The sequence below is a fragment of the Chlorocebus sabaeus genome, chromosome 27 (genome assembly GCF_047675955.1).
Source record: "Chlorocebus sabaeus isolate Y175 chromosome 27, mChlSab1.0.hap1, whole genome shotgun sequence".
NCBI lineage: Eukaryota > Metazoa > Chordata > Mammalia > Primates > Cercopithecidae > Chlorocebus > Chlorocebus sabaeus.
In genome coordinates, this window is record NC_132930.1 from 49,376,807 (window position 1) to 49,403,865 (window position 27,059).

The 27,059-nt window shown below is 39.2% G+C and overlaps 1 protein-coding gene across 1 annotated transcript in view; it reads left to right on the forward strand.

Annotated features, from left to right (window-relative positions):
* ZNF721 (zinc finger protein 721) overlaps window positions 1-25,803 on the forward strand; it is a 38,409-nt gene extending 12,606 nt beyond the window's left edge. Inside the window, 2 exon segments of the mRNA XM_073012605.1 lie at window positions 19,520-24,171; window positions 24,173-25,803. Of these exon segments, the coding sequence (XP_072868706.1) occupies window positions 19,520-24,171; window positions 24,173-24,283 (4,763 nt within the window). The 3' untranslated portion in view covers window positions 24,284-25,803.
* Window positions 25,804-27,059: the final 1,256 nt, after the last annotated feature.

A 27,059-nucleotide genomic window follows, 5' to 3' on the forward strand; every position in this document is an offset into this window, starting at 1 on the left:
GGCACCCGCCACTGCGCCGGGCTGCTTTTTTGTATTTTTAGTAGAGACAGGGTTTCACTGTGGTCTCGATCTCCTGATCTCGTGATCCACCTGCCTTGACCTCCCAAAGTTCTGGGATTACAGGCATGAGCCACCGCGCCTGGTACGCCTGGCTAATTTTTTGTATTTTTAGTAGAGACGGAGTTTCACCGTGTTAGCCAGGCTGGTCTTGATCTCCTGACCTCCTGATCCACCCGCCTCAGCTTCGCAAAGTGCTGGGATTACAGGCTTGAGCCACTGTACACAGTCCCTGGGAACAGTTTTTACAGGTCTCTGTGGGCCTCTGAGTGTGTATGAGTGGCCACGGACTGTGACTAGAAATGACTTGAAGTGAGTCACAGGGTGCTTCAAGGAGCACAACTGTGGGCCAGGATCTGCAGGCCTGTCTCTAGGGCCATGACTGGGTGTGTCTTCCTGCAAGTCTCTTGACAGGAAGGAACACTTCTGGGCTATAGCTGAGATTGAATTTGAGAGAAGTTACCGAACTGCTTCATAATCCTCAGTAAGGCCAACCTCCATGCACCATTTTCTTGTCTGTAGCCATGTCTGTGGGCTCTGGAGTTGGCCACCTGGGTGAGGGCCTGCTTTTTCCAAATAACCCTTCCTTGGTCTTTAACTCTACTGAGGTCTTGCAACCCTAACTATAGGCAAGCACCATTGTACTTATGTTTTGTAGGAATTTACTACTTAAAATATCTTATGTAAGTGGAATCATACACTGTCACTTTGTTAGTGTCTTATTAAATAATGGTGTCTAATTAAATACTGTCTTATTAAAATAATGGCTTTAAGATTTATCCTTATTGTATGATCCAAAAAGATATTTTCTTTTCTTTTTTTTGTTTTGAGACGGAGTCTTGCTCTATCACCCAGGCTGGAGTGCAGTGGCCGGATCTCAGCTCACTGCAAGCTCCGCCTCCTGGGTTCACGCCATTCTCCTGCCTCAGCCTCTCGAGTAGCTGGGACTACAGGCACCTGCCATCTCGCCCGGCTAGTTTTTTGTATTGTTTAGTAGAGACAGGGTTTCGCCGTGTTAGCCAGGATGGTCTCGATCTCCTGACCTCGTGATCCGCCCATCTCGGCCTCCCAAAGTGCTGGGATTACAGGCTTGAGCCACCGCGCCTGGCGAAAAGATATTTTCATTTAAGTCTAAAGATGTTTTCATTGTATATGTAAACCACGTAAGCCACATCCTTTTTTTTTTTTTTTTTTTTTTGAGACGAACTCTCGCTCTCTCGCCCAGGCTGGAGTACAGTGGCTCGATCTCGGCTCACTGCAAGCTCTACCTCCTGGGTTCACGACATTCTCCTGCCTCAGGCTCCAGCTGGGACTACAGGCACCTGCCACCACACCTGGCTAATTTTTTTTCTTTTTTTTTGTATTTTTAGTAGAGTCAGGGTTTCACCATGTTAACCAGGATGATCTCGATCTCCTGACCTCATGGTCCGCCCGCCTCGGCCTCTCAAAGTGCTGGGATTACAGGCATGAGCTACCACGCCCAGCCAAGCCACATCCTTTTAAATTATTCGTCTCTTGAAGGATGTTTGAGGTTTTTCACTTTTTGGCTTTTGTAAGTAATATGGTTTGGATCTGTGGCCTCCTCATTCAAATCTCACATTAAATGGTAAGCCCTAATGTTGTAGGTGGGGCCTGGAGAGAGGTGATTGGATTATATGGTTAGCTTCTCATGAATCGTTTCACACCATCCCCTTTGGTACTGTCTTTGCCATAATGAGTGATTTCTCCTGAGATCTCATTTTCTTTCTTTGTTTTTTTTTTTCTGATATTCATCGCAGTTTAATCTAAAAATGAAATTTCTACAGAAACAGGAACTGTTTTAACAAAGAAAAAAATCCCTCATTCAAACTTCTTTGTAGTGGTAATGGCTGCAGAAAACTACACTATCAACAAGCTTTGCTTTATTAACTCAGATGTACATAAGCTAGAAAGCAGATGAAAGTGAATTATTTCTTCAACATTTTAGTAAAACTTCTGATAATCAGAGTTCAAAGCAAATACAGCACATGACAACTCAAGCATAAATCAAGACGGAGAGCCTGGGGAGTTTGATTTCTTAAATTTTCCACAAAGGTATCATTGCAACATATAGGATTTCCTTCCATATTTTAACCTTGCCAGTTTCAAAGGAAAGTAAAGGGAGTGGATTACATGTAGACAGCATGTGTGCAAGTGCACACACATGCAAGGTGGCAGGTAAAGTGTCTAATTCCTTCTTCCCACCACCCAAGTCTCACTTCACAGAAATCATTAGGTAAAGGAAAACCAATGAGGAGTACTGCAGTTTTAATAACTGAGGCTGAGGCAGAAGAATTGCTTCAACCCTGGAGGTGGAGGTTGCAGTGAGCCAAGATCGTGCCACTGCATTCCAGCCTGAGCGACAGAGACTCCATCTCAAAAAAAAAAAAAAAAGACATCAAAATAGATAAAAGAGAAATAACATATGACTACCATTTTGTTCATTGTTTTCTGAACATTTAGTTGTTTCTGTTTTTCTTTCATGTTGTCTTCCCTTGTGTAGTGTGGAGTTTTTGTTTTATTTTTATTGTTACATGCTTTGGTTGCCTTTTTTGTGTATCTACTACAGTTTTTTTTTTTTTTTTTTTTTTTTTTGTAATTTCCAAGAGACATAAAATCTCATAAAAGTGTAGCTTGGCCAGGTGCGGTGGCTCATGCCTGTAATCTCAGCACTTTGGGAAGCTGATCACGAGGTCAGGAGATAAAGACCATCCTGGCTAACACGGTGAAACCCCGTCTCTACAAAAAATACAAAAAAATTAGCCGGGCGTGGTGGTGGGGCATACCTGTAGTCCCAGCTACTTGGGAGGCTGGGGCAGGAGAATGGCGTGAACCTGGGAGGCAGAGCTTGCAGTAAGCTGAGATCGTGCCACTGTACTCCAGCCTGGGTTACAGAGCGAGACTCCGTCTCAAAAACAAAAAAATTAAATTAAAAAAAAAATTTAAAAAGCCTAGCTTAACATTCTAACTTCTTTTTTATCCACATAGGGTCTTGCTTTATGTTTCCCAGGCTCTAGTGCACTGGTGCATTCACAGCTCAGTTCAGCCTCAAACTCTCCAATATCAAACAATTTTCCCATCTCAGCCTCCCGAGTAGCTGGGATTACAAGTACATGCCACCAGGTCCAGCTAATGTTTTTGGTATTTTTTTGTAGAGACAGGGTTTTGCCTTGTTACTCAGGCTGGCTTGAATTCCTGGGCTGAAGAAATCCACCTGCCTTGGCCTATGACTATATGAGCTATTTTTGGTTCCATATGATATATAAAGTAGTTTTCTCCAATTCTGTGAAGAGTCAGTGGTAGCTTGATGGGAATAGCACTGAATCTATAAATTACTTTGGGCATTATGGCCATTTCACGATAACTGATTCTTCCTATCCATCAGCATGGAATGTTTTTCCATTTGTTTGTGTCCTGTCTTATTTCCTTGAGCAGGGGTTTGTAGTTCTCCTTGAAGACGTCTCTTACATCCCTTCTAAGTTGTATTCCTAGGTATTTTATTCTTTTTGTAGCAGCTGTGAATGGGAGTTCACTCATGATTTGGCTCTCTGTCTATTGTCTATTATTGGTATATAGGAATGCTGTGACTTTTACAAATTGATTTTGTATCCTAAGACTTTGCTGAAGTTGCATGTCAGATTAAGGAGATTTTGGGGTGAGACGACTGGGTTTTCTAAATATACAATCATGTCGTCTGCAAACAGAGACAACTTGACTTCCTCTCTTCCTATTTGAATACCTTTTATTTCTTTCTCTTGCCTAATTGTCCTGGCCAGAACTTCCAATACTATTTTGAATAGGAGTGGTAGGAGAGGGCATCCTTGTCTTATCCTGGTTTTCAAAGGGAATGCTTCCAGCTTTTGCCTATTCAGTATATTGGCTGTGTTTGTCATGAATAGCTTATTATTTTGGGATACATTCCATCAATATCTAGTTGATTGAGAGTTTTTAGCTTGAAAGGGTGTTGAATTTTATCGAAGGCCTTTTCTGCATCTATTGCGGTAATCATGTGGTTTTTGTCACTGGTTCTGTTTATGTGATGGATTACGTTTATTGATTGGCAGATGTTGAACCAGTGTTTCATCCTAGGGATGAAGCCAAGTTGATCATGGCAGATAAGCTTTTTGATGTGCTGCTGGATTCATTTGGTTTGCCAGTATTTTATTGAGGATTTTCACATTGATGTTCATCAGGGATAATGGCCTGAATTTTTTTCTTTTGTTGTTTCTCTGCCAGGCTTTGTTATCAGGATGATGCTGGCTTCATAAAATGAGTTAGGGAGGAGTCCCTCTTTTTCTAATGTTTGGAATAGTTTCAGAAGGTGGTACCAACTCCCCTTTTTACCTCTGGTAGAGTTTGGCTGTGAATCCGTCTGGTCCTGGCTTTTTTTGGTTGGTAGGCTATTACTGCCTCAATTTCAGAACTTGTTACTGGTCTATTCAGGGATTCGACTTCTTCCTGGTTAAGTCTTGGGAGGGTGTGTGTGTCCGGGAATGTATCCATTTCTTCTAGATTTTCTAGTTTATTTGCGTAGAGGTGTTTATAGTATTCTCTGATGGTAGTTTGTTTCTGTGGGATCAGTGTTGATATCTCCCTTATCATTTTGTATTGTGTCTATTTGATTCTTCTCTCTTTTCTTCTTTATTAGTGTTTCTAGCAGTCTATTTTGTTGATCTTTAAAAAAAAAAAACTAGCTCCTGGATTCACTGAATTTTTTTAAAAATTTTCTCCAGTTCTGCTCTGATCATAGTTATTTCTTGTCTTCTGCTAGCTTTTGAATATGTTTGCTTTTGCTTCTCTAGTTCTTTTAATTGTGATGATAGGGTGTTGATTTTAGGTCTTTCCTGCCTTCTCTTATGGGCATTTAGTGGTATAAATTTCCCTCTAAAGGCTGCTTTGGCTGTGTCCCACAGATTCTAGTAGGTTGTGTCTTTGTTCTCATTGGTTTCAAAGAACTTATTTATTTCTACCCTAATTTCGTTATTTACCCAGTAGTCATTCAGGAGCAGGTTGTTCAGTTTCCATGGAGTTGTGTGGTTTTGAGTTTCTTAATCCTGAGTCCTAATTTGATTGCACTGTTTTCTGAGAGACTGTTATAATTTGCGTTCTTTCGCATTTGCTGAAGTGTGTTTTACTTCAATTATGTGGTCAACTTTAGAATAAGTGCAATGTGGTGCTGAGAATAACGTATATTCTGTTGATTTGGGGTGGAGAGTTCTGTTGATATCTGTTAGGTCTGCTTGGTCCAGAGGTGAGTTGAAGTCCTGAATATCCTTGTTAATTTTCTGTCTCGTTTATCTAATATTGACAGTGGGGTGTTAAAGTCTCCCATTATTATTGTGTGAGAGTCATCTCTCTTTGTAGGTCTCTAAGAACTTGCTTTATGAATCTGGGTACTCCTGTATTGGGTGCAAGTATATTTAGGATAGTTATCTCTTCTTCTTGCATTGATCCCTTTACCATTATGTAATGCCCTTCTTCTTTTTTTTTTTTTGAGACGTTGTCTCGCCGTGTCGCCCAGGCTAAAGTGTAGAGGCATGATCTCGGCTCACTGGAAGCTCCGCCTCCCGGGTTCACACCATTCTCCTGCCTCAGCCTTCTGAGTAGCTGGGACTGCAGGCGCCCACCACCATGCCTGGCTAATTTTTTCTGTTTTTGTAGAGATTGGGTTTCACTGTGTTAGCCACGATGGTCTTGATCTCCTGACCTCGTGATCCATCCGCCTCTGCCTCTCAAAGTGCTGGGAGTTACAGACATGAGCCAACGCGCCTGACCCCTTCTGTTTTTGATCTTTGTTCATTTAAAGTCTGTTTTATCAGAGACTAGGATTGCAACCCCTGCTTTTTTTTTGCTTTCCATTTGCTTGGTAAATACTCCTCCATCCCTTTATTTTGAGCTTGTGTTTGTCTTTGCACATGAGATGGATCTCCTCAGTATGGCACACTGATGGGTCTTGACTCTTTATCTAACTTTCCAGTCTGTGTCTTTTAATTGGGGCATTTAGCCCATTTGCATTTAAGATTAATATTGTTATGTGTAAATTTGATCCTGTCATTATGATGCTAGCTGGTTATTTTGCCCATTAGCTGGTGCAGTTTCTTCATAGTGTCGATGGTCTTTACAGGTTGGTATGTTTTTGCAGTGGGTGGTACCGGTTTTTCTTTTTCATGTGTCCTTCCTTCAAGAGCTCTTCTAAGTCAGACCTGGTGGTCTCAGCATTTGCTTGTTTGTATTATTTTTCCTTCGCTTATGAAGCTTAGTTTGGCTGGATGTGAAATTCCGGGTTGAAAATTATTTTCTTTAAGAATGTTGAATATTGGCCCCCACTTTCTTCTGGCTTGTGGGGTTTCTGCAGAGAGATCTGCTGTTAGTCTGATGGGCATAACCTGACTTTTCTCTCTGGCTGCCCTGAACATTTTCTGTTAGCTATTTTTTAGATCTTTTTTTTTTTTTGAGACGGAGTCTTGCTCTGTCACCCGAGGCTGGAGTGCAGTGGCACAATCTCGGCTCACTGCAGCCTCTGCCTCCTGGGTTCCAGCGATTCTCCTGCCTCAGCCTCCTGGGTGGCTGGGATTACAGGCACATGCCACCACGCCCTGCTAATTTTTGTATTTTTAGTAGAGATGGGATTTTGCCATGTTGGCCAGGTTGGTCTCGAACTCCTGACCTCAGGTGATACACCTGCCTTGGCTTCCCAAAGTGTTGGGATTACAGGCGTGAGCCACCACATCTGGCTTGGATCTGTGTTTTATTGTTAATGGTTCCTGGAGCATTTTTAGTTTCCTTTAGTGTTGTTAATGTTTGCCTGATCCTTCATCATAATTTGTGAAGCCTTGTTTTGAGGTCATTGCATCTGAAGGAGTAAATACACCATTCTGTCTTTATAGACTAGTTTTGGGAGGTAAATATCTTGTCCTATTGGATTTCTAGACTGATGAGATTTCCACTGAGATTGCAATAAAGTGCTTCGGTTTCAGGTCACACAACTACTACTGGGTCTGCAGTGAAATTCATGCTTGGCAGACCTGTTATCTGGGCATTAGACAGTTGTGGATTCTGTGTATTTTCTGAGAAGACTGAACTTTCTTCAAGATGTTGACCAGTATGACTGGCACTGAGGAAGAAAACCCTCCAGTTATATCTGCAGATTAAGGTACTGATACAATCAATGTGAGCAGGTGTGGCTCCTCCTGTGTCGCTCTTGAGAGGTGTTTGGAAATGTCTAACCTAGTCATTGGACAGGTTCCTAGATGAGCAGTACTGACCCTTGATCACAGCTGAGAGGGTGTGGAACGATTCACAAGGCTGCTTCAGGATACACAGCTGAGAACAAAGTCTTCAGGTCTGTTTTGGGGTTCATGGCATTTCTCCCTCCAGATTTCTGGGTGGGCAGGATGTCTTTCAGACTCTAAGTGACAGAGACCAGAGCGTGGTTATATGACTGCTTCACGATTCACAGTGGGAATGAAGTCAGCCAACATGCCTACAGGGGCACATATAGGTGTGCTTTTTGGCAGGTCCCAGGTTAGGAAAAACTTCTTCTGGACTTTGGTTGCATAGACTTGGAGCCAGGTTATAGTGCCACGTGAAGACCCACTGTCAAATAAATACTGGCAAGCCTACATCCAGGGGCACAGATAGATGTTTCTCTCTGTGGGTGTCTGGGCAGGATTTCTGCCACATCATGACTGACATGTCTAAAGGGTGGATTTGGTGCTAATTCGGAGACCACAGATAGAACCAACTTCTAAAGGCCTTTCACCTGAGGCATAGGTGTCTTGGTTTAGGTGTCTTTGCAGATGGTTCTAGTGGCAGGAACAAAACCAAATGGTCTACAGCTAAGTCTACAATGAAAATTGGACATATTTTATTTTGTAGCCGTGACCGTGATGGGCAAGCATGCCACTCAAACAAGGGCATGTCTTTTCAATACAGCCCTTCTCAGTCTTGGGTTCACAACCCTTGACATGGATTCCAAAGCTCCCATAAAGTTCCCTTTTTCAGGACATAAGTGCTGCATTTTTGTAACTGTAGAAGTTGTGGGTAGAGAACCTCCTGCCATCTTACTATGTTTTCAGTTTCTGATATATTCTGTGTCAAATTTATCAGATTTCAAATTCACATTTCTGAAATAAAATGCTCACATTTACACATTGTGTGTAACAAATAAATGTATTGAAAAGGCTCATTCTTATTAGAGCAATTTTTTTTTTTTTTTTTTTTTTGAAACAGAGTCTCGCTCTGTCGCCCGGGCTGGAGTGCAGTGGCGTTGTCTTGGCTCTCTGCAAGCTCCGCTTCCCGGGTCCACGCCATTCTCCTGCCTCAGCCTCCCAAGTAGCTAGGACTACAGGCGCCCACCACCACGCCTGGCTTGCGTTTTGTATTTTTAGTAGAGATGGGTTTTCACCGTGTTAGCCAGGATGGTCTCAATCTCCTGACCTTGTGATCTGCCCACCTCGGCCTCCCAAAGTGCTGGGATTACAGGCGTGAACCACTGTGCCTGGCCGAGATCCATTTTTTTTTTTAACTGCTGTACATTGCATGTAAGGATTCAAAATGCCAGATCTTCGTAAGTACACAGTCACAGTTGAAAATTGTAGTTATTTAAAGGATTGTTTTTATGGTACATCTGTATTCAGTCTTTTATAGGTCAGAATTTTTATTTTTATTTTCAACTCTGTTTTACTGGGGAGTGTTTTTTCATGTAGGTTCTCCTTATTTATTTATGATGGAGTCTGGCTCTGTTGCTGGGCTGGAGTGCAGTGGCACGATCTTGGCTCACTGCAACCTTCGCCTCCCAGGTTCAAGCGATTCTTCTGCCTCAGGCTCCCGAGTAGCTGGGACTACAGGCGCCCACCACCATGCCTGGCTAATTTTTGTATTTTTAGTAGAGAGCTTTGTCTACATGTATGCTTAATATTTTAATTTCTGCCGAAGCAGGACTGTACCAGTGGCAGGGGAGAATACTGTAGTAGAATATCACCACTGGGGAGTCCAGCACATTTGTATGGTGAATGGAATTAATGGCCACCCCCAAGTGTATCTCTGTGTCCATTGTAGGGGCAGGTGTCACGACCTGTAGGATCCACATATCCAGAGTCCCCCCAGGGGACTGCAATATAGTTACTGTAATCATAGTGTACTAAGGTGTAAGTAGGAAAGAGATTGTGTTTCATTAGGGACAATATTGTTGATTTGGAGTATATGTTGACAATTGTCTGGTGGGAGAAACCCAGAGTAACATTAGAGGAGCCATTTACAGCCTCCAGACAAAGTGGGGGAGTGGGGTGCTATACAGAATCCAGCCTTCAGCACAGCGGGTTCCCAGTATATACCGTTCCAGGCATGTTGGTCAGGATACCAAGGCGTTTGATGCAAGGTGAAGGTGGAGTTCACTTTTCACCTGACTTGGGCATAAATCGATTGCTTGGTTTGGTCAGAGGAAGTCCAGGTTGAATTGCAGTTGTTATTGTGGCCCCATTGGCAGTGACAGAGCCATTCAGAAATGTTGGCAGGGACGATTCTCCAAGGTAGCTCATTCCTGGTGGCCTCTGGCAACTCTACTCATAGCCAACATTGATTGTGGTTGGCTTCTTCTAGAGTGGTGGCTGCCCAGCTGATGAACTTATTCTTGGCCTCAGGCCAAGAATACCTGTGTACAAAGACACAGGTGCTGACTGTTAGTAGATAGGTTATTACATTATAATGCCTCTCACCGCAAGGCTTGAACATGTTGTAATCCATTCATTCACATTCAAGTTTTCAGTTGTGGTGGAAATTTTGGCTTGTTGATCTGCCTGCTGATTAAATAGTCTGACAAGAGAAAACAGAGACACGTGAGCATCAACATGGAAAACAGTGATAATGGTAGTGTGCACCAGGATTCAGGTATCTTCCCAGTATTTTTTTTCCCCAAACCTCTTTATTCACAATTAACCGTTTGTTTTGTTGCCATTGGTGCAACCAGGTAGTAAGACCATTTGCTCCTGACCAAGAGTTGCTATACAAGTGACAAGTCCCTCTGGCCTCCTCCTAAATAACTCAGAGGACCGCTACTGGTTCAACCAGCTAGCTGCTTCCACCTTTTCCTTCATCAGAAATGCTTATGTTTTCTAACAGGATTGTAAGCCACAGCCTTCTAGCATCAAGTGCCACCAGTGTATTTTGTGGGACCATTAGTAAACCAGGCATGTTTCTGGTCCTCTGGGCTTAGTTTTTTAAAGGATTTGCCCCATTGGATGGGGGAGATTTTCTTCCTTATCTGAAGGGCTTTCTTGGTGGTTTTCTGAGCTGGCAAGTTTTGTACATCCTTATGCAAAAGCAGTATCCCCTTTCGTCCTGGCTTAGTCCTATCTTGTGTATACCATTTCCATTTTATAATGCTGCTTTCCTGAGTGTGCCCTATCTGGTGAGTTTTGGGGGAATTCATGACCCAAGTCATAATAGGAATTTTAGGCCTCATAAAGACCTCATGGTTGAAGCAAAGGTCCTCTGTTTCCAGCAAAGCCCAATAAAAAGCTAACAATTGCTTCTTGGAAGGGGTATAAGCTTTGCCAGCCTATGGCAGTTTCCGGGTCCAAAACCCCCAAGGTACCCTCTTCCCACCTTGTTTCTGCCTAAGGCTCTGATTAGCATGTTGAACTAGGACAGCTACTTGCAGTTCTCCTGGCCTATTTCGTATGGGCCATAGGTCCAGGGTCAGCTGCAACGCTTGTTTAGCTTGTTCAAAAGCCACGCTCTCTCTTTCTGTCCCCAGTGAAAGTCATAGCATTTTCTAGTGACTGCATTGCAGAGGTTGTAATATGTTACCCATGTGGGGCATATGATATCTCCACAATCCCAACAAACCAATAAATTTCTGGGCCTCCTTTTTAGTGGCAGGGGTTGCAAATTCTAGTATTTTAGCCTTAGCCTTTTGTGAAATGGACTATTACTGTGTATTTCATAGGATGCCAAGGAATTTTACAGTTTGTGCAGGTTCTTGAATTTTCCTAGGGTTGATTTCTCATCTTTGAGATAGGAGCTGGGTTTTTACCTGCTCCAAGCCCCGCTGACTAGTTCTTCAGTTTTACCCTGACCGGGCCATTTGGACAGCTGCTTTTTTTCAGCAATAGGCTGATAGCTTTGAGCCTGATCAGTCAAGACATAGGCCTGGCCAGGGCCAGTCAGGAAGTCAGATTAGCATTTTTTTTTCCAGCTTACATTTCTCGTGTAGCAACCAGTCCCTATCTTGACACGTTAACTTATAAGCAGTAAGCAAGCACTATCCACGCCGGGAAATTCCCTCAGCATTCCCTTTATCAACTGGGATTCCCTGCAGCACCTCACGCACAGCCAACAGTTCAAAATGCGCTAATTTAGATTCCCTATTTTCAAAAAGACCAGTTCCCTTGGACCACTCAATGGCCAAAGGAGAGAACTGCGGGAGTTCCCATCCCAGGATATGGGAAGCCCCCAAGCTCCCAGCCCATTCCTTGTGGCTGAAAAATGGCACGTTTTCGCTTTTGGATCCTGTTCCTGACACCCAAAATGATCTGTGTGGGAAATGTGTTAGGGGGAGAAAACACACAATACCTTTAAGGGCAAACAACCTTTATCTCACGTAAATGGCAGTGCAGATATAATAAGCAAATGATGTAATAACCAAATTGCAATGGGAATGGGAGAAGGGAAAAGAAGTATATATATTTACATTCACCAGACTATGGAGGATTCACCACCAGACTGGGAAGCAACAGCCTGGGCTCCAGAGTCGGCCACCCATCTGTGCACAGACGAGGAGGGGTCTCATGAAGGTTCGTCATGCTATGGGACCCTAGCTGTTTTTGTAATGAGTTGTTTGGCATGAGGTCCTGTCACTAGGGCCTTTCGTGAACTGGGCTCCAGGAACACAAAAAGGTCAACTCATTTTTGTGATTGTCTATTCTTTTTCAATAACTAATATATAGGAATAGACTGAAATAGAGATTTCTTCATAATAGTGCTGGCTGAAGACCTCAAGGGACTCACACAACCTATTCTGGGACTTGGTGACCACTGTTTGTATCCATGTTCAATTGAGTTCAAATTTAATATTTAACTTTTCCTCCACAAATATATGTCAGAATATCTTTGTTTTAAAATAAAATATTGTATGTATATGTCACATTTTAAAAATCTGATATTGATCTCTAAAGGGACATTTGTGTTTCCAGGAATTGTCTTTTGTAAATAATAATGAATGAACATGCATGTGTAAACATGTATTTAAAGCCCTGCCTTGAATATTTTTGGGATTATGTTATGTTATATTGTGTTATGTTATTTTTTTGAGACGGAGTATCCCTCTGTTGCCCAGGCTGGAGTGCAGTGGTGCAATCTCGGCTCACTGCAAGCTCTGCCTCCCAGGTTCACGCCATTCTCCTTCCTCAGCCTCCCGAGTAGCTGGGACTACAGGCACCTGCCACCATGCCTGGCTAATTTTGTTGTATTTTTAGTAAAGAGGGGATTTCACTGTGCTAGCCAGGATGGTCTTGATCTCCTGAACTTGTGATCTGCCCGCCTTGGCCTCCCAGAGTGCTGGGATTATAGGCATAAGACACTGCGCCCAGCTTTTTTGGGATATTTTAAATACATGTGTAAACCTTTGATGTTATATTCAAAAACTGATTGCCAAGACTAGTTGCATAAAGCCTTCATCATAAATGTTTATATTAGATTTCACATATGTGTAAGATCATGTGGTATTTGTCTCAGTGTATCTGTTTTATTTCACTTAACGTAATGGCCTCCAGGTTCATCTGTGTTGTGGCCAATACCAAAATTGAATTCTCTTTTGTAGATGAATAGTATTTTATTCATGTATATATACTACATTTTCTTTATTCATCCAAGTTTTGGACACTTGGATTGATTCCATATATCTTGGCCATTGTAAATAGTGCTGTAATAAACATGGGAGTGTAGATTTCTCTTTGACATACTGGTTTTGTTTTCTTTAGCTACAATGAAAATAGAACTTACATATGTTCCAGCAATCCCATTTAATTAAAAAATTAAAAATAAAACGTGATCCAGCAATTTGAATTATTGTGTGTGTGTGTGTGTGTGTGTGTGTGTGTGTGTGTATCTGGTCGTCCACAGTTTATTGTGTAGGCGAGGAGTCAAAGAAACTGTTAAAATACCATTTGTTGATGGTTTAAATATATGTTATCCTGTGATACTTATTTTTTTCTATAATGGGTCTTCTAACTTATAATTTTTCCAACTGTATGTGTTTCCTTTTCTATTCATTCTTACCAACTTTTTTTTTTTGTCTTTCTAATTATAGTCATTCTAATTGGAGTGAAGTGGTATCTTGTTTTGATTTGCATTTCTCTGACAATTAGTGATGTTGAGCATCTTTGCATGTACTTTTTGGCTATTTGTATTTCTTTTAAAAAACGTCTCTTAAAGTCTCTTGCCTACGTTCAAATTGTGTTATTTTTGTTAAGTTTGTTATGTATTCTGTAAATTTATCTTTTGTCATATGTCTATTTCGCAAATATTTTCTTTCATTCTGTAGGTTATCTCTTCACTCTGTTGTTGTCTTTGCTCTGCAAAGCATTTTTACTTTGTTGTAATTCTATTTGCATATTTTTGCTTCTTTTGCCTGTGCTTTTGAGATCTTAAGATTCTTTGCTCTGTACTATGTGGCAAAGCATTCCTGTATGTCTACTTCAAATAGCTTTATTTGGGTTTCCCATTGAAATCTTTATTTGTGATTGAGTTTTTTATATCATAAGAGGTAGGAGCCTAGTTTTCTTTTTTTGATTATCTTGTAGATAATTTTCCTAGCACCATTTATTGAAAACACTGTCTTTTTCCAAATGTGTGTTATTGACATTTTTGTTTGAAAATCACTTGTTTCTAGGTTCGTGAATTTATTACTAGGCTCACTGGATAGTTTGATGTGTTTGTTTTTATGCCAGTATCATGCTATTTTGCTTATTATAGCTTTTTAATATATTTCGGAGTCAGGTAGTGTGATGCTTCCAGCTGGGTTTTTTTTTTTTTTTTTGGCTCAGGATTACTTTTGCTATTTGGGGGGTCTTTGATGGTTCCGTATAAAGTTTAAGTTTGTTTTTTCCATTTCTGTGAAAAAAGTCATTGGTATTTTGATAGAGATTGCATTGATTTGATAGAGATTGAACTTTCGTAATATTTTTTAATTTTATGAGCAATACTTTCAATTTTTCTTGCCTTTTTCAGTTTTTAATGATTTATAAATTTCAGTGTAGAGTGTTCACCTTTTAAATTACATTTGTTATTAGACAGCTTTATTTTTTATTGTGAATGCAGAAGCATTTGGCAAAACTGAACATGTCTTTGTGATTTAAGAAACTCAAATTAGGTATAGATCGTATACCTATACACAATAAAGACTATATATGACAGACTAATGGCCGAAATTATACTGAATAGGAAAGAGTAGAAAACCTGTTGTCTGAGATCTGGAACATGAGAAGGATGTTTTTATTTAATGTTGTTATTGTGTATGAAAGCACTCAGCTGTGTACACTGTCTACTTTAAGAGTCTCTGTGTTTATCTGTCTGCATACTCTTTCCCTATTGTTTGTAAGTTGTATACTTGTTTTATTTGTGTATACTATGGTGATTTTACCCTGCCTAGGTGAGTAGTCATTGAAATTCTCCTAATTTTACCCTCTATTTGTTTGTAAATCTGTATTTTTGTGTGTGTGTGAGAAACACTTTTGTGATTTGAAGATAATTTCCAAAAGTGTCATACCTCTCTTAGATATTATTTTTGTTTTCAAAAATGCATAAACTTTACAATCATATATTTGTTAAATATTCAGCTTAGTCATATTAACATTGTTATGCACTCTATCTTTAGAATATGTTTATCTTGCAAAGCTAACACTCAATACACATTAAACAACTACCTACTTTTTCTATTTTCTGGCCCTTTACAAACACAATTCTGTTTTAAAGTCAAACTGCTTTAGATATCTGATGTAAGTTGATTTATACAGTTTCTGTCTCTTTGTGACTTATTTTATATTAGTGTCATCAAGATTTATCTTTAATTTTTGCTTTTTATAAACAGTAATATTTCATAATTTTGATATTTCTAATTTATCAGTTTGGTGAGATAAATCTGTGTTGCATTTATTTGCTTTCAGTAACAATGCTGCAATAATTATGAATGTCTAAATTATTCTTCATGTGACTGTGTATTTATATTTTTGCTAGATTTTATTTTATTGATCCAGCTGTTCAGCTTTATACCCATCCCAAATTGTTTTAATTCTTTAGCTTTTCATGTGTTTTGAAATCAGGAGCTGTGAAGCCTGAGATTGCTTCTCTTTTTGACAACTGTTGGGTACTTCACTGTTTCTTAATTTCATATAATATGGGGGTTGCTGTTTCTATTACTACAATAATTTAATTACAAATTTGACAGGGACTGCATTTAATCTGTAGATTACATTGAGCAGTCTAGACATCTTTATTATTTCAATCTTTGTGTTTAATTTCTATAAGTATGTAAATTTTTTTTTTGGGGGGGGGGCGGGGATACAAAGTCTTGCTCTGTCGCCCAGGCTGGAGTGCAGTGGCGCACTCTCAGCTTACTACAAGCTCCACCTCCTGGGTTCACGCCATCCTCCTCCCTCAACCTGTCCAGTAGCTGGGACTACAGTAGCCTGCCACCATGCCTGGCTAATTTTTTGTAGTTTTAGTGGAGACAGGGTTTATAGTTTTCTTTCTTTTATTAATTTCTACTCTCATTCCAGTTTGGTCATTAAAAGTAATCTGTAAAATTTCAATTTTAAAAACTTCTGCTAAGACTTTTTTTTGTGTCCTAATATGTCGTTTATCCTGGAGAATATTGTATGAGCTATTGAGGAAGGTGTGTATTCTCTCGTTGTTGAGCAATGTTCTCTACAATTCTGTTAGGCATAATTGTTTAATACTGCTTTCAAGTCTCCTGTTATATTTTATCTTGTTTCATTATTCTTTACAGAAATTGAGGTATTTAAATATCCTAGTATAATGATACGGCTTTTTTTGTCTTGCTTTAGTTCTGTCAGTATTGGTTTTGTATATTTGGAACTCAGTGTGGGACACACATAAACACACAGACACATTAACATATGTATACACACATCTGTCATGAGTTCCCAGTAAAGGAACTTTATTATTAACGTCCTTCTTTCTTACGAACTTTTAGTTAAAGTATATTTTATGAAATAGGACAGTTTTGACTTAAGATGTACTTTGTGTTGTATAATTTGGACCTCTTATTTGGTTATTTGCATGAAATGTCTTCTTTCATTTTGCCCTTTTCAGTCTTTTTTAATCATTACATCTCAAGTGACTCCTGTAGAAAAGCAAGCTGGATCATGTTAAGTTTTGTAATCAATCCCTTTATTTGGTGAATGTATTTTGAATGGAAACCTTTACTTCATAAGTTTTATCGTTTTGCTGGATTATTTCATTTTTGCCCCTTATTTTCTTTTCCTATCTTCTTCTTCTTTGGTGTATCTATAGAGATACGTTTTTCTGGTATCTTGGGAAGTACATAAAATTTCTTAAAATAATATATTTTTGTTTTATCTTATTTTATTTTTTTGAGACGGCGCCGCCTTCAGTGGCCCAGGCTGAAGTGCAGTGGCGCAATCTGGGCTCACTGCAAGCTCCACCTTCCGGGTTCTCGCCATTCTGCCTCAGCATCTCAAGTAGCTGGGACTACAGGCGCCTGCCACCATGCCCGGCTAAAGTTTTTTGTATTTTAATAGAGAGGGGGTTTCACCGTGTTAGCCAGGATGGTCTCGATCTTGTGACCTCGTGATCCACCCTCCTTGGCCTCCCAGAGTGCTGGGATTACAGAAGTGAGCCACCGTGCCCGGCAAAATGATATATTTAAAACTGGTAAAAACCTGAGTTGCATTTGAAAATTCTTCCTTGGCTGGGCGCTCACACGTGTAATCCCAGCAATTTGAGAGGCCGAGGCAGGCAGTTCATGAAAAGAGATCGAGACCATCCTGGTCAACATGTTGAAACCCCATCTTCAGCAGATATACAAAAATTAGCTGCCTGTGGTGCCCCGCGCCTGTAGTCCCAGCTACTTGGGAGGCTAAGGCAGGAGAATTGCTTGAACCTAGGAGGTGGAAGTCGCAGTGAGCCCAGATTGCACGGCTGCACTCCAGCCTGGCAACAGAGTGAGACTCTGTCTCAAGAAAAAAAAAAAAAAGGGCTGGGTGCGTCGCTCATGCCTGTAATCCCAGCACTTTGGGAGGCCGAGGCAGGCACATCATGAGGTTAGGAGTTTGAGACCAGCCTGGCCAGCATGGTGAAACCCCGTCTCTATTAAAAATACAAAAAATTAGAAGGGCATGGTGGTGTGTACCTGTAGTCCTAGGAGGGTGAGGCAGGAGAATCGCCTGAACTGGGCAGGCAGAGGTTGCTGTGAGCCAAGATCACACCACTGCACTCCAGTCTGGGTGACAGAGTGAGACAGGAAGAAAAGAAAACTTCCTCATTACATCTGTCCTCAAGTTCGTTACTGATGTCAGTAATCATTTTTTATGTTGTATATTATTACCGGATAATCATCAACACTTTATGATCATTTTTATGCTTTTAACTTTCAAATTTTAGAGAATAATTAAAATGTTTTCTGCACTATTATGATAGTGGTACAGAATTTTGTGTATGTGCATATCTTTTTCAGAAAGTTATGTATTTTCATATGATTATATTTGGTTTTCTTGCATTATGTTATTTTCACTGGAAGACACTTCAGTATTTTTTTGGTAAGACAGGTGTGTGCTAATATACTTTTTCAGCGTTTGCTTATCTTGAAAGGTCTTTACTTTTTCTTCAGTTTTGAGACAGTTTTGCTGGTTATATTCCCATGTATAATTTTTTTTTTTTCTCCAGCACCTTAGTTATATTGCAATTCCTTCTGGTGTGAAATACTTTTGTTGACAGATTCACTGGTAATCTTATAAGACCACACTTATAAATGACACATCACTTTTATTTTGCAGTTCCTGAGACGCCCTTCTTGTGTTTGATTTTTGAAACTTTGCTTATATATGCGCCTTGCCATAAATCTATGTGTGTGTATCCTAGTTGAAGTTTGTTGAGCTGCTTCATTTATTACATCCTTTTTTTAAGTTTTGAAAATTTCTGAGTCATTTCGTATTTGTCACCTCCATGATTTTTTTTTGTTTTTAATGTTTTCATTGATGTTCTAATTTTTCTGATTACATTTAGTTGTATGTGTTTTCAGTTAACTGATTCAGCATTATTCAGATTACATTTAAAAAATTTGTACATCTTTGTTTTTTATGGTTCTCTGAAAAATTTAAAATTATTTTGTATACACTGTAATATTTGCTGGTTATTTGAGCATTAACAAAAAGCTGTTTGTCACAACGTTTATTATGTTTGTTTGTCATGACGTAGTCTGAAGCCAATTATCTTTGATAGAGATTATGGGAACCTGTCATACATGTTGGAAGCATGTCTCTTGTCTGGAATTTCGTGTTTATTTTTTAGTTAAAAGGGTTTCTTCATGTTTCGTCTTAAAAGTCTCTAATTGGCCAGACATGGTGGCTCACGCCTGTAATCCCAGCACTTTGGGAGGCTCAGGCAGGCAGATCATGAGGTCAGGAGATCGAGACCAGCCTGGCTAACACAGTGAAACGCCGTCTCTACTAAAAACACAAAAATTAGCCAGGCGTGCTGGCAGGCGCCTGTAGTCCCAGCTACTGGGGAGGCTGAGGCAGGAGAATGGCGTGAACCCAGGAGGTGGAGCTTGCAGTGAGCCAAGATCCTGCCAGTGCACTCCAGCCTGGGTGACAGAGTGAGACTCCATTTAAAAAAAAAAAAAAAGTCGCTAATCACTTGCTCTACCTGTTGCCTGTATTTAGCACTTCAGTCTGCTCTTGAAATATTTGTAATTTGTCTTCACATACCCAAGTTGTTCTTCCAAAGTATCACCATTTCTTTTAGCACTGTTTTATGGGAGGCAGAAATCAGTTTTTGTAAAGACCCCAAAAGGCAGAAGTAAGGATATGTGTGTTAGTATTTTTTTTCGCTTTTAAGGAAAAAGACAGTTGAGAGTTTTCTCCTAATGGCATAGTGCTATATTGGGGAGGAGGAAGAGCTGTTGGTAGGTAAATGTAGCAAACATTCTTTCCTGTTCTATGTGGCTCTTGGCATTGTGCTTACCTGAGGCATTGCATACAATTAACACATTTATAGATTTCACACAAAGGCATTTTGATCACTATATGTTTGTTACGTGTATATGTCTGTGAAGAAGTTATGACTTGTGGTATTTTTATTATGCCATCTTACTAGCGTACTTTGTATAATTTTATAAGATTTGTAAAGTATATTCATATGAATCTAGTAACTGGGATAATTTGTTATTTTTTATTTCTTTCAGCTATGTGTTCTCATTTCACCCAAGACTTTTTGCCAGTGCAGGGGATAGAAGATTCATTCCACAAATGTATACTGAGAAGATATGAGAAATGTGGGCATGAGAATTTACAATTAAGGAAAGGCTGTAAAAGTATGAATGTGTGTAAAGTGCAGAAAGGAGGTTATAATGGAATTAATCAATGCTTGCCAAATACCCAGAGCAAAATATTTCAATGTAATGTAGGTGTCAAAGTTTTTAGTAAATTTGCAAATTCAAACAAAGACAAGACAAGACATACTGGAGAGAAACACTTTAAATGTAACCAATACGACAAGTCATTTCAGAAGTTCTCAGACATAACTCAACATAAAGGAATTCATGCTGGAGAGAAACCCTACACATGTGAAGAATGTGGCAAAGACTTTGGATGGTCTATAGCCCTGAATCAACACAAGAAAATTCATACTGGAGAGAAACCTTACAAATGTGAAGACTGTGGCAAAGCCTTTGGACGGTCCACAGCCCTGAATCAACACAAGAAAATTCATACTGGAGAGAAACCTTACAAATGTGAAGAGAGTGGCAAAGCCTTTAGTAGGTCAAGAAACCTTGCTGCACATAAGAGAATTTACACCGGAGACAAACCCTACACATATGAAGATCGTGGCAGAGACTTTGGATGGTCCACAAACCTGAATGAATATAAGAAAATTCATACTGGAGATAAACCCTACAAATATAAAGAATGTGGGAAAGTGTTTAAACATTCCTCACACCTGAATACACATGAGAAAATTCATACTAGAAAGAAACCCGTCAAATGTAAGGAATGTGGCAAAGTCATTACCTCATCCTCAAGCTTTGCTCAACATAAGAGGATTCATACAGGTGAGAAACCCTTTAAATGTTTAGAATGTGGTAAAGCCTTTAATCGTTCCACAATCCTTACTAAACATAGGAGAATTCATACTGGAGAAAAACCCTACACATGTGAAGAATGCGGCAAAGCCTTTAGACAGTCTGCAATCCTTTATGTACATAGGAGAATTCATACTGGAGAGAAACCCTACACATGTGAAGAATGCGGCAAAACCTTTAGACAGTCTGCAAATCTTTATGCACATAGGAGAATTCATACTGGAGAGAAACCTTACAAATGTGAAGAGTGTGGCAAAGCCTTTGGACAGTACACAGACCTGAATCGACATAAGAACATTCATACTCGAGAGAAACCTTACAAATGTGAAGAGTGTGGCAAACACTTTGCATGGCACACAGACCTGAATCAACACAAGAAAACTTATACTGGGGAGAAACCTTCCAAATGTGAAGAGTGTGGCAAAGCCTATGCCCCACCAACAGACCTGAATCAACACAAGAAAATTCTTACTGGAGAGAAAAGTTACAAATGTGAAGAGTGTGGCAAAGCCTTTGGACGGTCCACAGCCCTGAATCGACACAAGAAAATTCATATTGGAGAGAAATCGTACAAATGTGAAGAGAGTGGCAAAGCCTTTAGTAGGTCAAGAAACCTTGCTGCACATAAGAGAATTTACACCAGAGAGAAACCCTACACATGTGAAGATCGTGGCAGAGCCTTTGGATGGTCCACAAACCTGAATGAATATAAGAAAATTCATACTGGAGATAAACCCTATAAATATAAAGAATGTGGGAAAGTGTTTAAACAGTCCTCACACCTGAATACACATGAGAAAATTCATACTAGAAAGAAACCTGTCACATGTGAGGAATGTGGCAAAGTCATTACCTCATCCTCAAGCTTTGCTCAACATAAGAGGATTCATACAGGTGAGAAACCCTTTAAATGTTTAGAATGTGGTAAAGCCTTTAATCGTTCCACAGTCCTTACTAAACATAGGAGAATTCATACTGGAGAGAAACCCTACACATGTGAAGAATGCGGCAGAGCCTTTAGACAGTCTGCAATCCTTTATGTACATAGGAGAATTCATACTGGAGAGAAACCCTACACATGTGAAGAATGCGGCAAAACCTTTAGACAGTCTGCAAACCTTTATGCACATAGGAGAATTCATACTAGAGAGAAACCTTACAAATGTGAAGAGTGTGGCAAAGCCTTTGGACAGTACACAGACCTGAATCGACATAAGAACATTCATATTCGAGAGAAACCTTACAAATGTGAAGCGTGTGGCAAACACTTTGCATGGCACACAGACCTGAATCAACACAAGAAAATTCATACTGGAGAGAAACCTTACAAATGTGAAGAGAGTGGCAAAGCCTTTAGTAGGTCAAGAAACCTTGCTGCACATAAGAGAATTTACACCGGAGACAAACCCTACACATGTGAAGATCGTGGCAGAGCCTTTGGATGGTCCACAAACCTGAATGAGTATAAGAAAATTCACACTGGAGATAAACCCTACAAATGTAAAGAATGTGGGAAAGTGTTTAAACAGTCCTCACACCTGAATAGACATGAGAAAATTCACACTGGAAAGAAACCCTTCAAATGTAAGGAATATGGCAAAGTCATTACCTCATCCTCAAGCTTTGCTAAACATAAGAGGATTCATACAGGTGAGAAACCCTTTAAATGTTTAGAATGTGGTAAAGCCTTTAATCATTCCACAGTCCTTACTAAACATAGGAGAATTCATACTGGAGAGAAACCCTACACATGTGAAGAATGCGGCAAAGCCTTTAGACAGTCTGCAATCCTTTATGTACATAGGAGAATTCATACTGGAGAGAAACCCTACACATGTGAAGAATGTGGCAAAACCTTTAGACAGTCTGCAAATCTTTATGCACATAGGAGAATTCATACTGGAGAGAAACCTTACAAATGTGAAGAGTGTGGCAAAGCCTTTGGACGCTACACAGACCTGAATCGACATAAGAACATTCATACTCGAGAGAAACCTTACAAATGTGAAGCGTGTGGCAAACATTTTGCATGGCGCACAGACCTGAATCAACACAAGAAAACTTATACTGGGGAGAAACCTTCCAAATGTGAAGAGTGTGGCAAAGCCTATGCCCCATCAACAGACCTGAATCAACACAAGAAAATTCTTACTGGAGAGAAAAGTTATAAATGTGAAGAGTGTGGCAAAGCCTTTGGACGGTCCACAGCCCTGAATCAACACAAGAAAATTCATACTGGAGAGAAACCTTACAAATGTGAAGAGAGTGGCAAAGCCTTTAGTAGGTCAAGAAGCCTTGCTGCACATAAGAGAATTTACACCGGAAACAAACCCTACACATGTGAAGATCGTGGCAGAGCCTTCGGATGGTCCACAAACCTGAATGAATGTAAGAAAATTCATACTGGAGATAAACCCTACAAATGTAAAGAACGGGGGAAAGTGTTTAAACAGTCCTCACACCTGAATAGACAAGAGAAAATTCACACTGGAAAGAAACCCTACAAATGTGAGGAATGTGGCAAAGTCATTACCTCATCCTCAAGCTTTGCTAAACATAAGAGGATACATACAGGTGAGAAACCCTTTAAATGTTTAGAATGTGGTAAAGCTTTTAATAGTTCCACAGTCCTTACTAAACATAGGAGAATTCATACTGGAGAGAAACCCTACACATGTGAAGAATGTGGCAAAGCCTTTAGACAGTCTGCAATCCTTTATGTACATAGGAGAATTCATACTGGAGAGAAACCCTACACATGTGAAGAATGCGGCAAAACCTTTAGACAGTCTGCAAACCTTTATGCACATAGGAGAATTCATACTGGAGAGAAACCTTACAAATGTGAAGAGTGTGGCAAAGCCTTTGGACGCTACACAGACCTGAATCGACATAAGAACATTCATACTCGAGAGAAACCTTACAAATGTGAAGAGTGTGGCAAACACTTTGCATGGCACACAGACCTGAATCAACACAAGAAAACTTATACTGGGGAGAAATCTTACAAATGTGAAGAGTGTGGCAAAGCCTGTGCCCCATCAACAGACCTGAATCAACACAAGAAAATTCTTACTGGAGAGAAACATTACAAATGTGAAGAGTGTGGCAAAGCCTTTGGACGGTCCACAGCCCTGAATCGACACAAGAAAATTCATACTGGAGAGAAACCTTACAAATGTGAAGAGGGTGACAAAGCCTTTAGTAGGTCAAGAAACCTTGCTGCACGTAAGAGAATTTACACCAGAGAGAAACCCTACACATGTGAAGATCGTGGCAGAGCCTTTGGATGGTCCACAAACCTGAATGAATATAAGAAAATTCATACTGGAGATAAACCCTACAAATGTAAAGAATGGGGGGAAGTGTTTAAACAGTCCTCACACCTGAATAGACAAGAGAAAATTCACACTGGAAAGAAACCCTACAAATGTGAGGAATGTGGCAAAGTCATTACCTCATCCTCAGGCTTTGCTAAACATAAGAGGATACATACAGGTGAGAAACCCTTTAAATGTTTAGAATGTGGTAAAGCCTTTAATAGTTCCACAGTCCTTACTAAACATAGGAGAATTCATACTGGAGAAAAACCCTACACATGTGAAGAATGTGGCAAAGCCTTTAGACAGTCTGCAATCCTTTATGTACATAGGAGAATTCATACTGGAGAGAAACCCTACACATGTGAAGAATGTGGCAAAACCTTTAGACAGTCTGCAAATCTTTATGCACATAAGAAAATTCATACTGGAGATAAAACCATACAAGTGTAAAGGATATGGCAAAGCCTTTAAGCCGTACTCCAGCCTTCTTAAACATCAGAGAACTCATACCAGGGGAATGTCTTATGAAGGTTGCAGTCTTTAAGTACTCCTCTATCCGTTCTAATTTTAAGATAATTCTTGATGGAGAGAAACTCTACAAATATGAAAAATGTGAGAAAGCTTTTAACCACACCTCAATCTGTTGCAAACAATAAGTAATTATATTGATGAGAAGCCAAATTAACATTTAAAATGTGACAAAGACTTCAAATTCTTGTCACTTCCTAGTGTATGTAATTCCTACTGAAGAACACATCTAGATACACAAAAAATGTGGCAGAACTTTTAACCAATGCTTAATATCTTTGCAGATGATAGTATTTATATGTGAGGATACTTGTACAAATATAAAAATATACAAAAGCTATTAATGTCTACTCTAAATTTATAGTTAATAAAAACATTATGTAATTTCTGTTGAAAGACCTTTTATAAAATACAGGCTATTAAAGTGAAGAAGAGTAGTCTTAAGACAGAGAATACAAAGATAAAGAGGCCTCTAGTGCCTGTACTTGTATCGCAGAACTTACTGTATACATTTTGTACTAGAGGAAAACTCTGAAGCAGTTGCTCAAACTTTGTTCAACATCAGAGAATTTATAATGGAGAGAAATCCTACAACTGTAGTAAATGTAGAAAAACATCTGTTCAGAAGCTGCAGCTTAAGAAACACCAGAGGCCAGGCACAGTGCTTATACCTGTATTCCCAATACTTTGGGAGCCAAGGAGGGTGGATCACTTGAGGTCGAGAGTTCAAGGACAGCCTGACCAACATGGAGAAACCCCTCTCTACTAAAAATACAGAAATTAGCAGGGCGTGGTGGTCTATGGCTGTAATCCCAGCTACTTGGGAGGCTGAGACATGATAATCGCTTGAACCCAGGAGGTGGAGGTTGCGTGAGCCGAGATCATGCCATTGCACTCCAGCCTGGGTAAGAAGAGTGAAACTCTCAAAAAAAAAAAAAAAGACCAGAGAGTTTCTACTAGAACGTAATTTGTAGATGCAGTAAATGTGAAGAAATATTTAGTCTAAAATTAAGACTATGTAAATCAGAGGGTTTACAGTAGAAAGAACTAAGGAACTAATACTTCAGACTTTAAAATAAATCAGAGTATTAAGTATAACAGAAGTTGAACCTGTCAGGAAATTTCTTTGTATATAAGTTGAAAAGTAGGTTTTTAAAGAGATTATATTCAAAGTATATTTTTTCACTTAAAAGTATAAATTTTTTGAAAAGCAATTCAACTCTAAAATTATGCTATTTCAACATTCTCATTTATGTGAATGCATGTGATGAACTGCCGCTGCATTGGAGATATGGGAAATTCCTTTGCATTAGGTGGGCATTATTCATGAACTTACATGAAAGAGGAGAAAAATGAAAGAAGCGTGAGGAAAATCTTAGCAGAGAGGCTTTTAGTTGTTGACTTACTGAGTGATGCATGAAGTAGGTGTTCAGAGTAATACTTTGCATTATAGAGAAAATCTGAATTTTAGTAGCAAATTGTTTTACCAATTGTACATTTATGTTATAAATGTAATAAAATGCAGTAAATTTTGAAGGTCATGTGTGAACTTAATTTTTTAAACAAAATTGTTATTGTGTTAAAATTTTTGTGCATTGAATGAAGCGTTTTATTATGCCACCAACTTTCACCTATCCCACCTTACTCAAGGGTGTACCTTAAAGATGGTAACAATGTACTCTCTGGTAATATGGTTGAATGACATCTCTAGTCTCTTTCCAGTGGCTTTCAGCAGCAAATAAATTGAAGAATATTGTTGTTTCCATGTTACATTTTTATTCTTACTGAAGTTTAAAAGTTTTTGTGGGTACATAGTAGATGTATATATTCATGGTATATATGGGTTATTTTGATACAGGCATACAATATGTCATAATCACATCAGAGTAAATGAGTTACTCATCACCTCAAGCATTTATCCTTCGTATTAGAATCCAATTACACCGTTTAATTATTTTTAAATGTAAATTATTTTTTACTAAAGGTCATTTTATGATTGTAATAAATCATACATTCCTGAGTCTTGAATGCTTTTCAGAAATGTTTCATATTTATCTTTGAACATGTGGCATGTCCTGCAAACACAGCCTTTTAGTTTTAATTTGCATGGAGTTAAATATATAAATGTTGTGCTCTAAAGATAAACCTTGGGCGTAAGGAAATTATGGAGCAAGCAATTGTGTTTGCATGAGAGTTTGTACCTATTTTCCAAAGAAAATAGCAACATTGGAACAAAGAAGGTTCTGTTAATACTGTGGATAGGTAATTTACTAGAAATCTACAAACCTAAAACATTTTGAAATCAAACCTATGCTTTCTTTTTATTTTATTACTGCACAATCTAATGGATCATTGTTGAGAATTGCCGCATGCCAACCAATTCTGTGTTTATAATTTTGTTTCTCATTTTTTTGTTTTCACTTCATAAAGTATTTGAACTTGTCAGAAATTAATCGTTTTTGTAAAATTTAGTGGCACAAAAATTTTTAGATGTAATTTCACAATGTATTAAGTAATCTTTAATTGGAACATTTCATTTTATTAATTGGATAACTTTATATAAGCTGTTTTTAGTTATTGTTCCTTTCACTTTTTATAATTGATATTTATAAGTTTATTGGGCCAATTTGTTCAGGCAAGTAGTGGGAAAACGTAAGTATTGGGGATGTTTTGAAAATAATTGTAGTGAACAATCACAAAGTGCTGGGTGTGTAATAGATGCTCCATAACTGGCCATAAATATTCCTGTAGTTCGTAGCTCCAAGTAAAAGATTGAAAATATCTATGGTGAA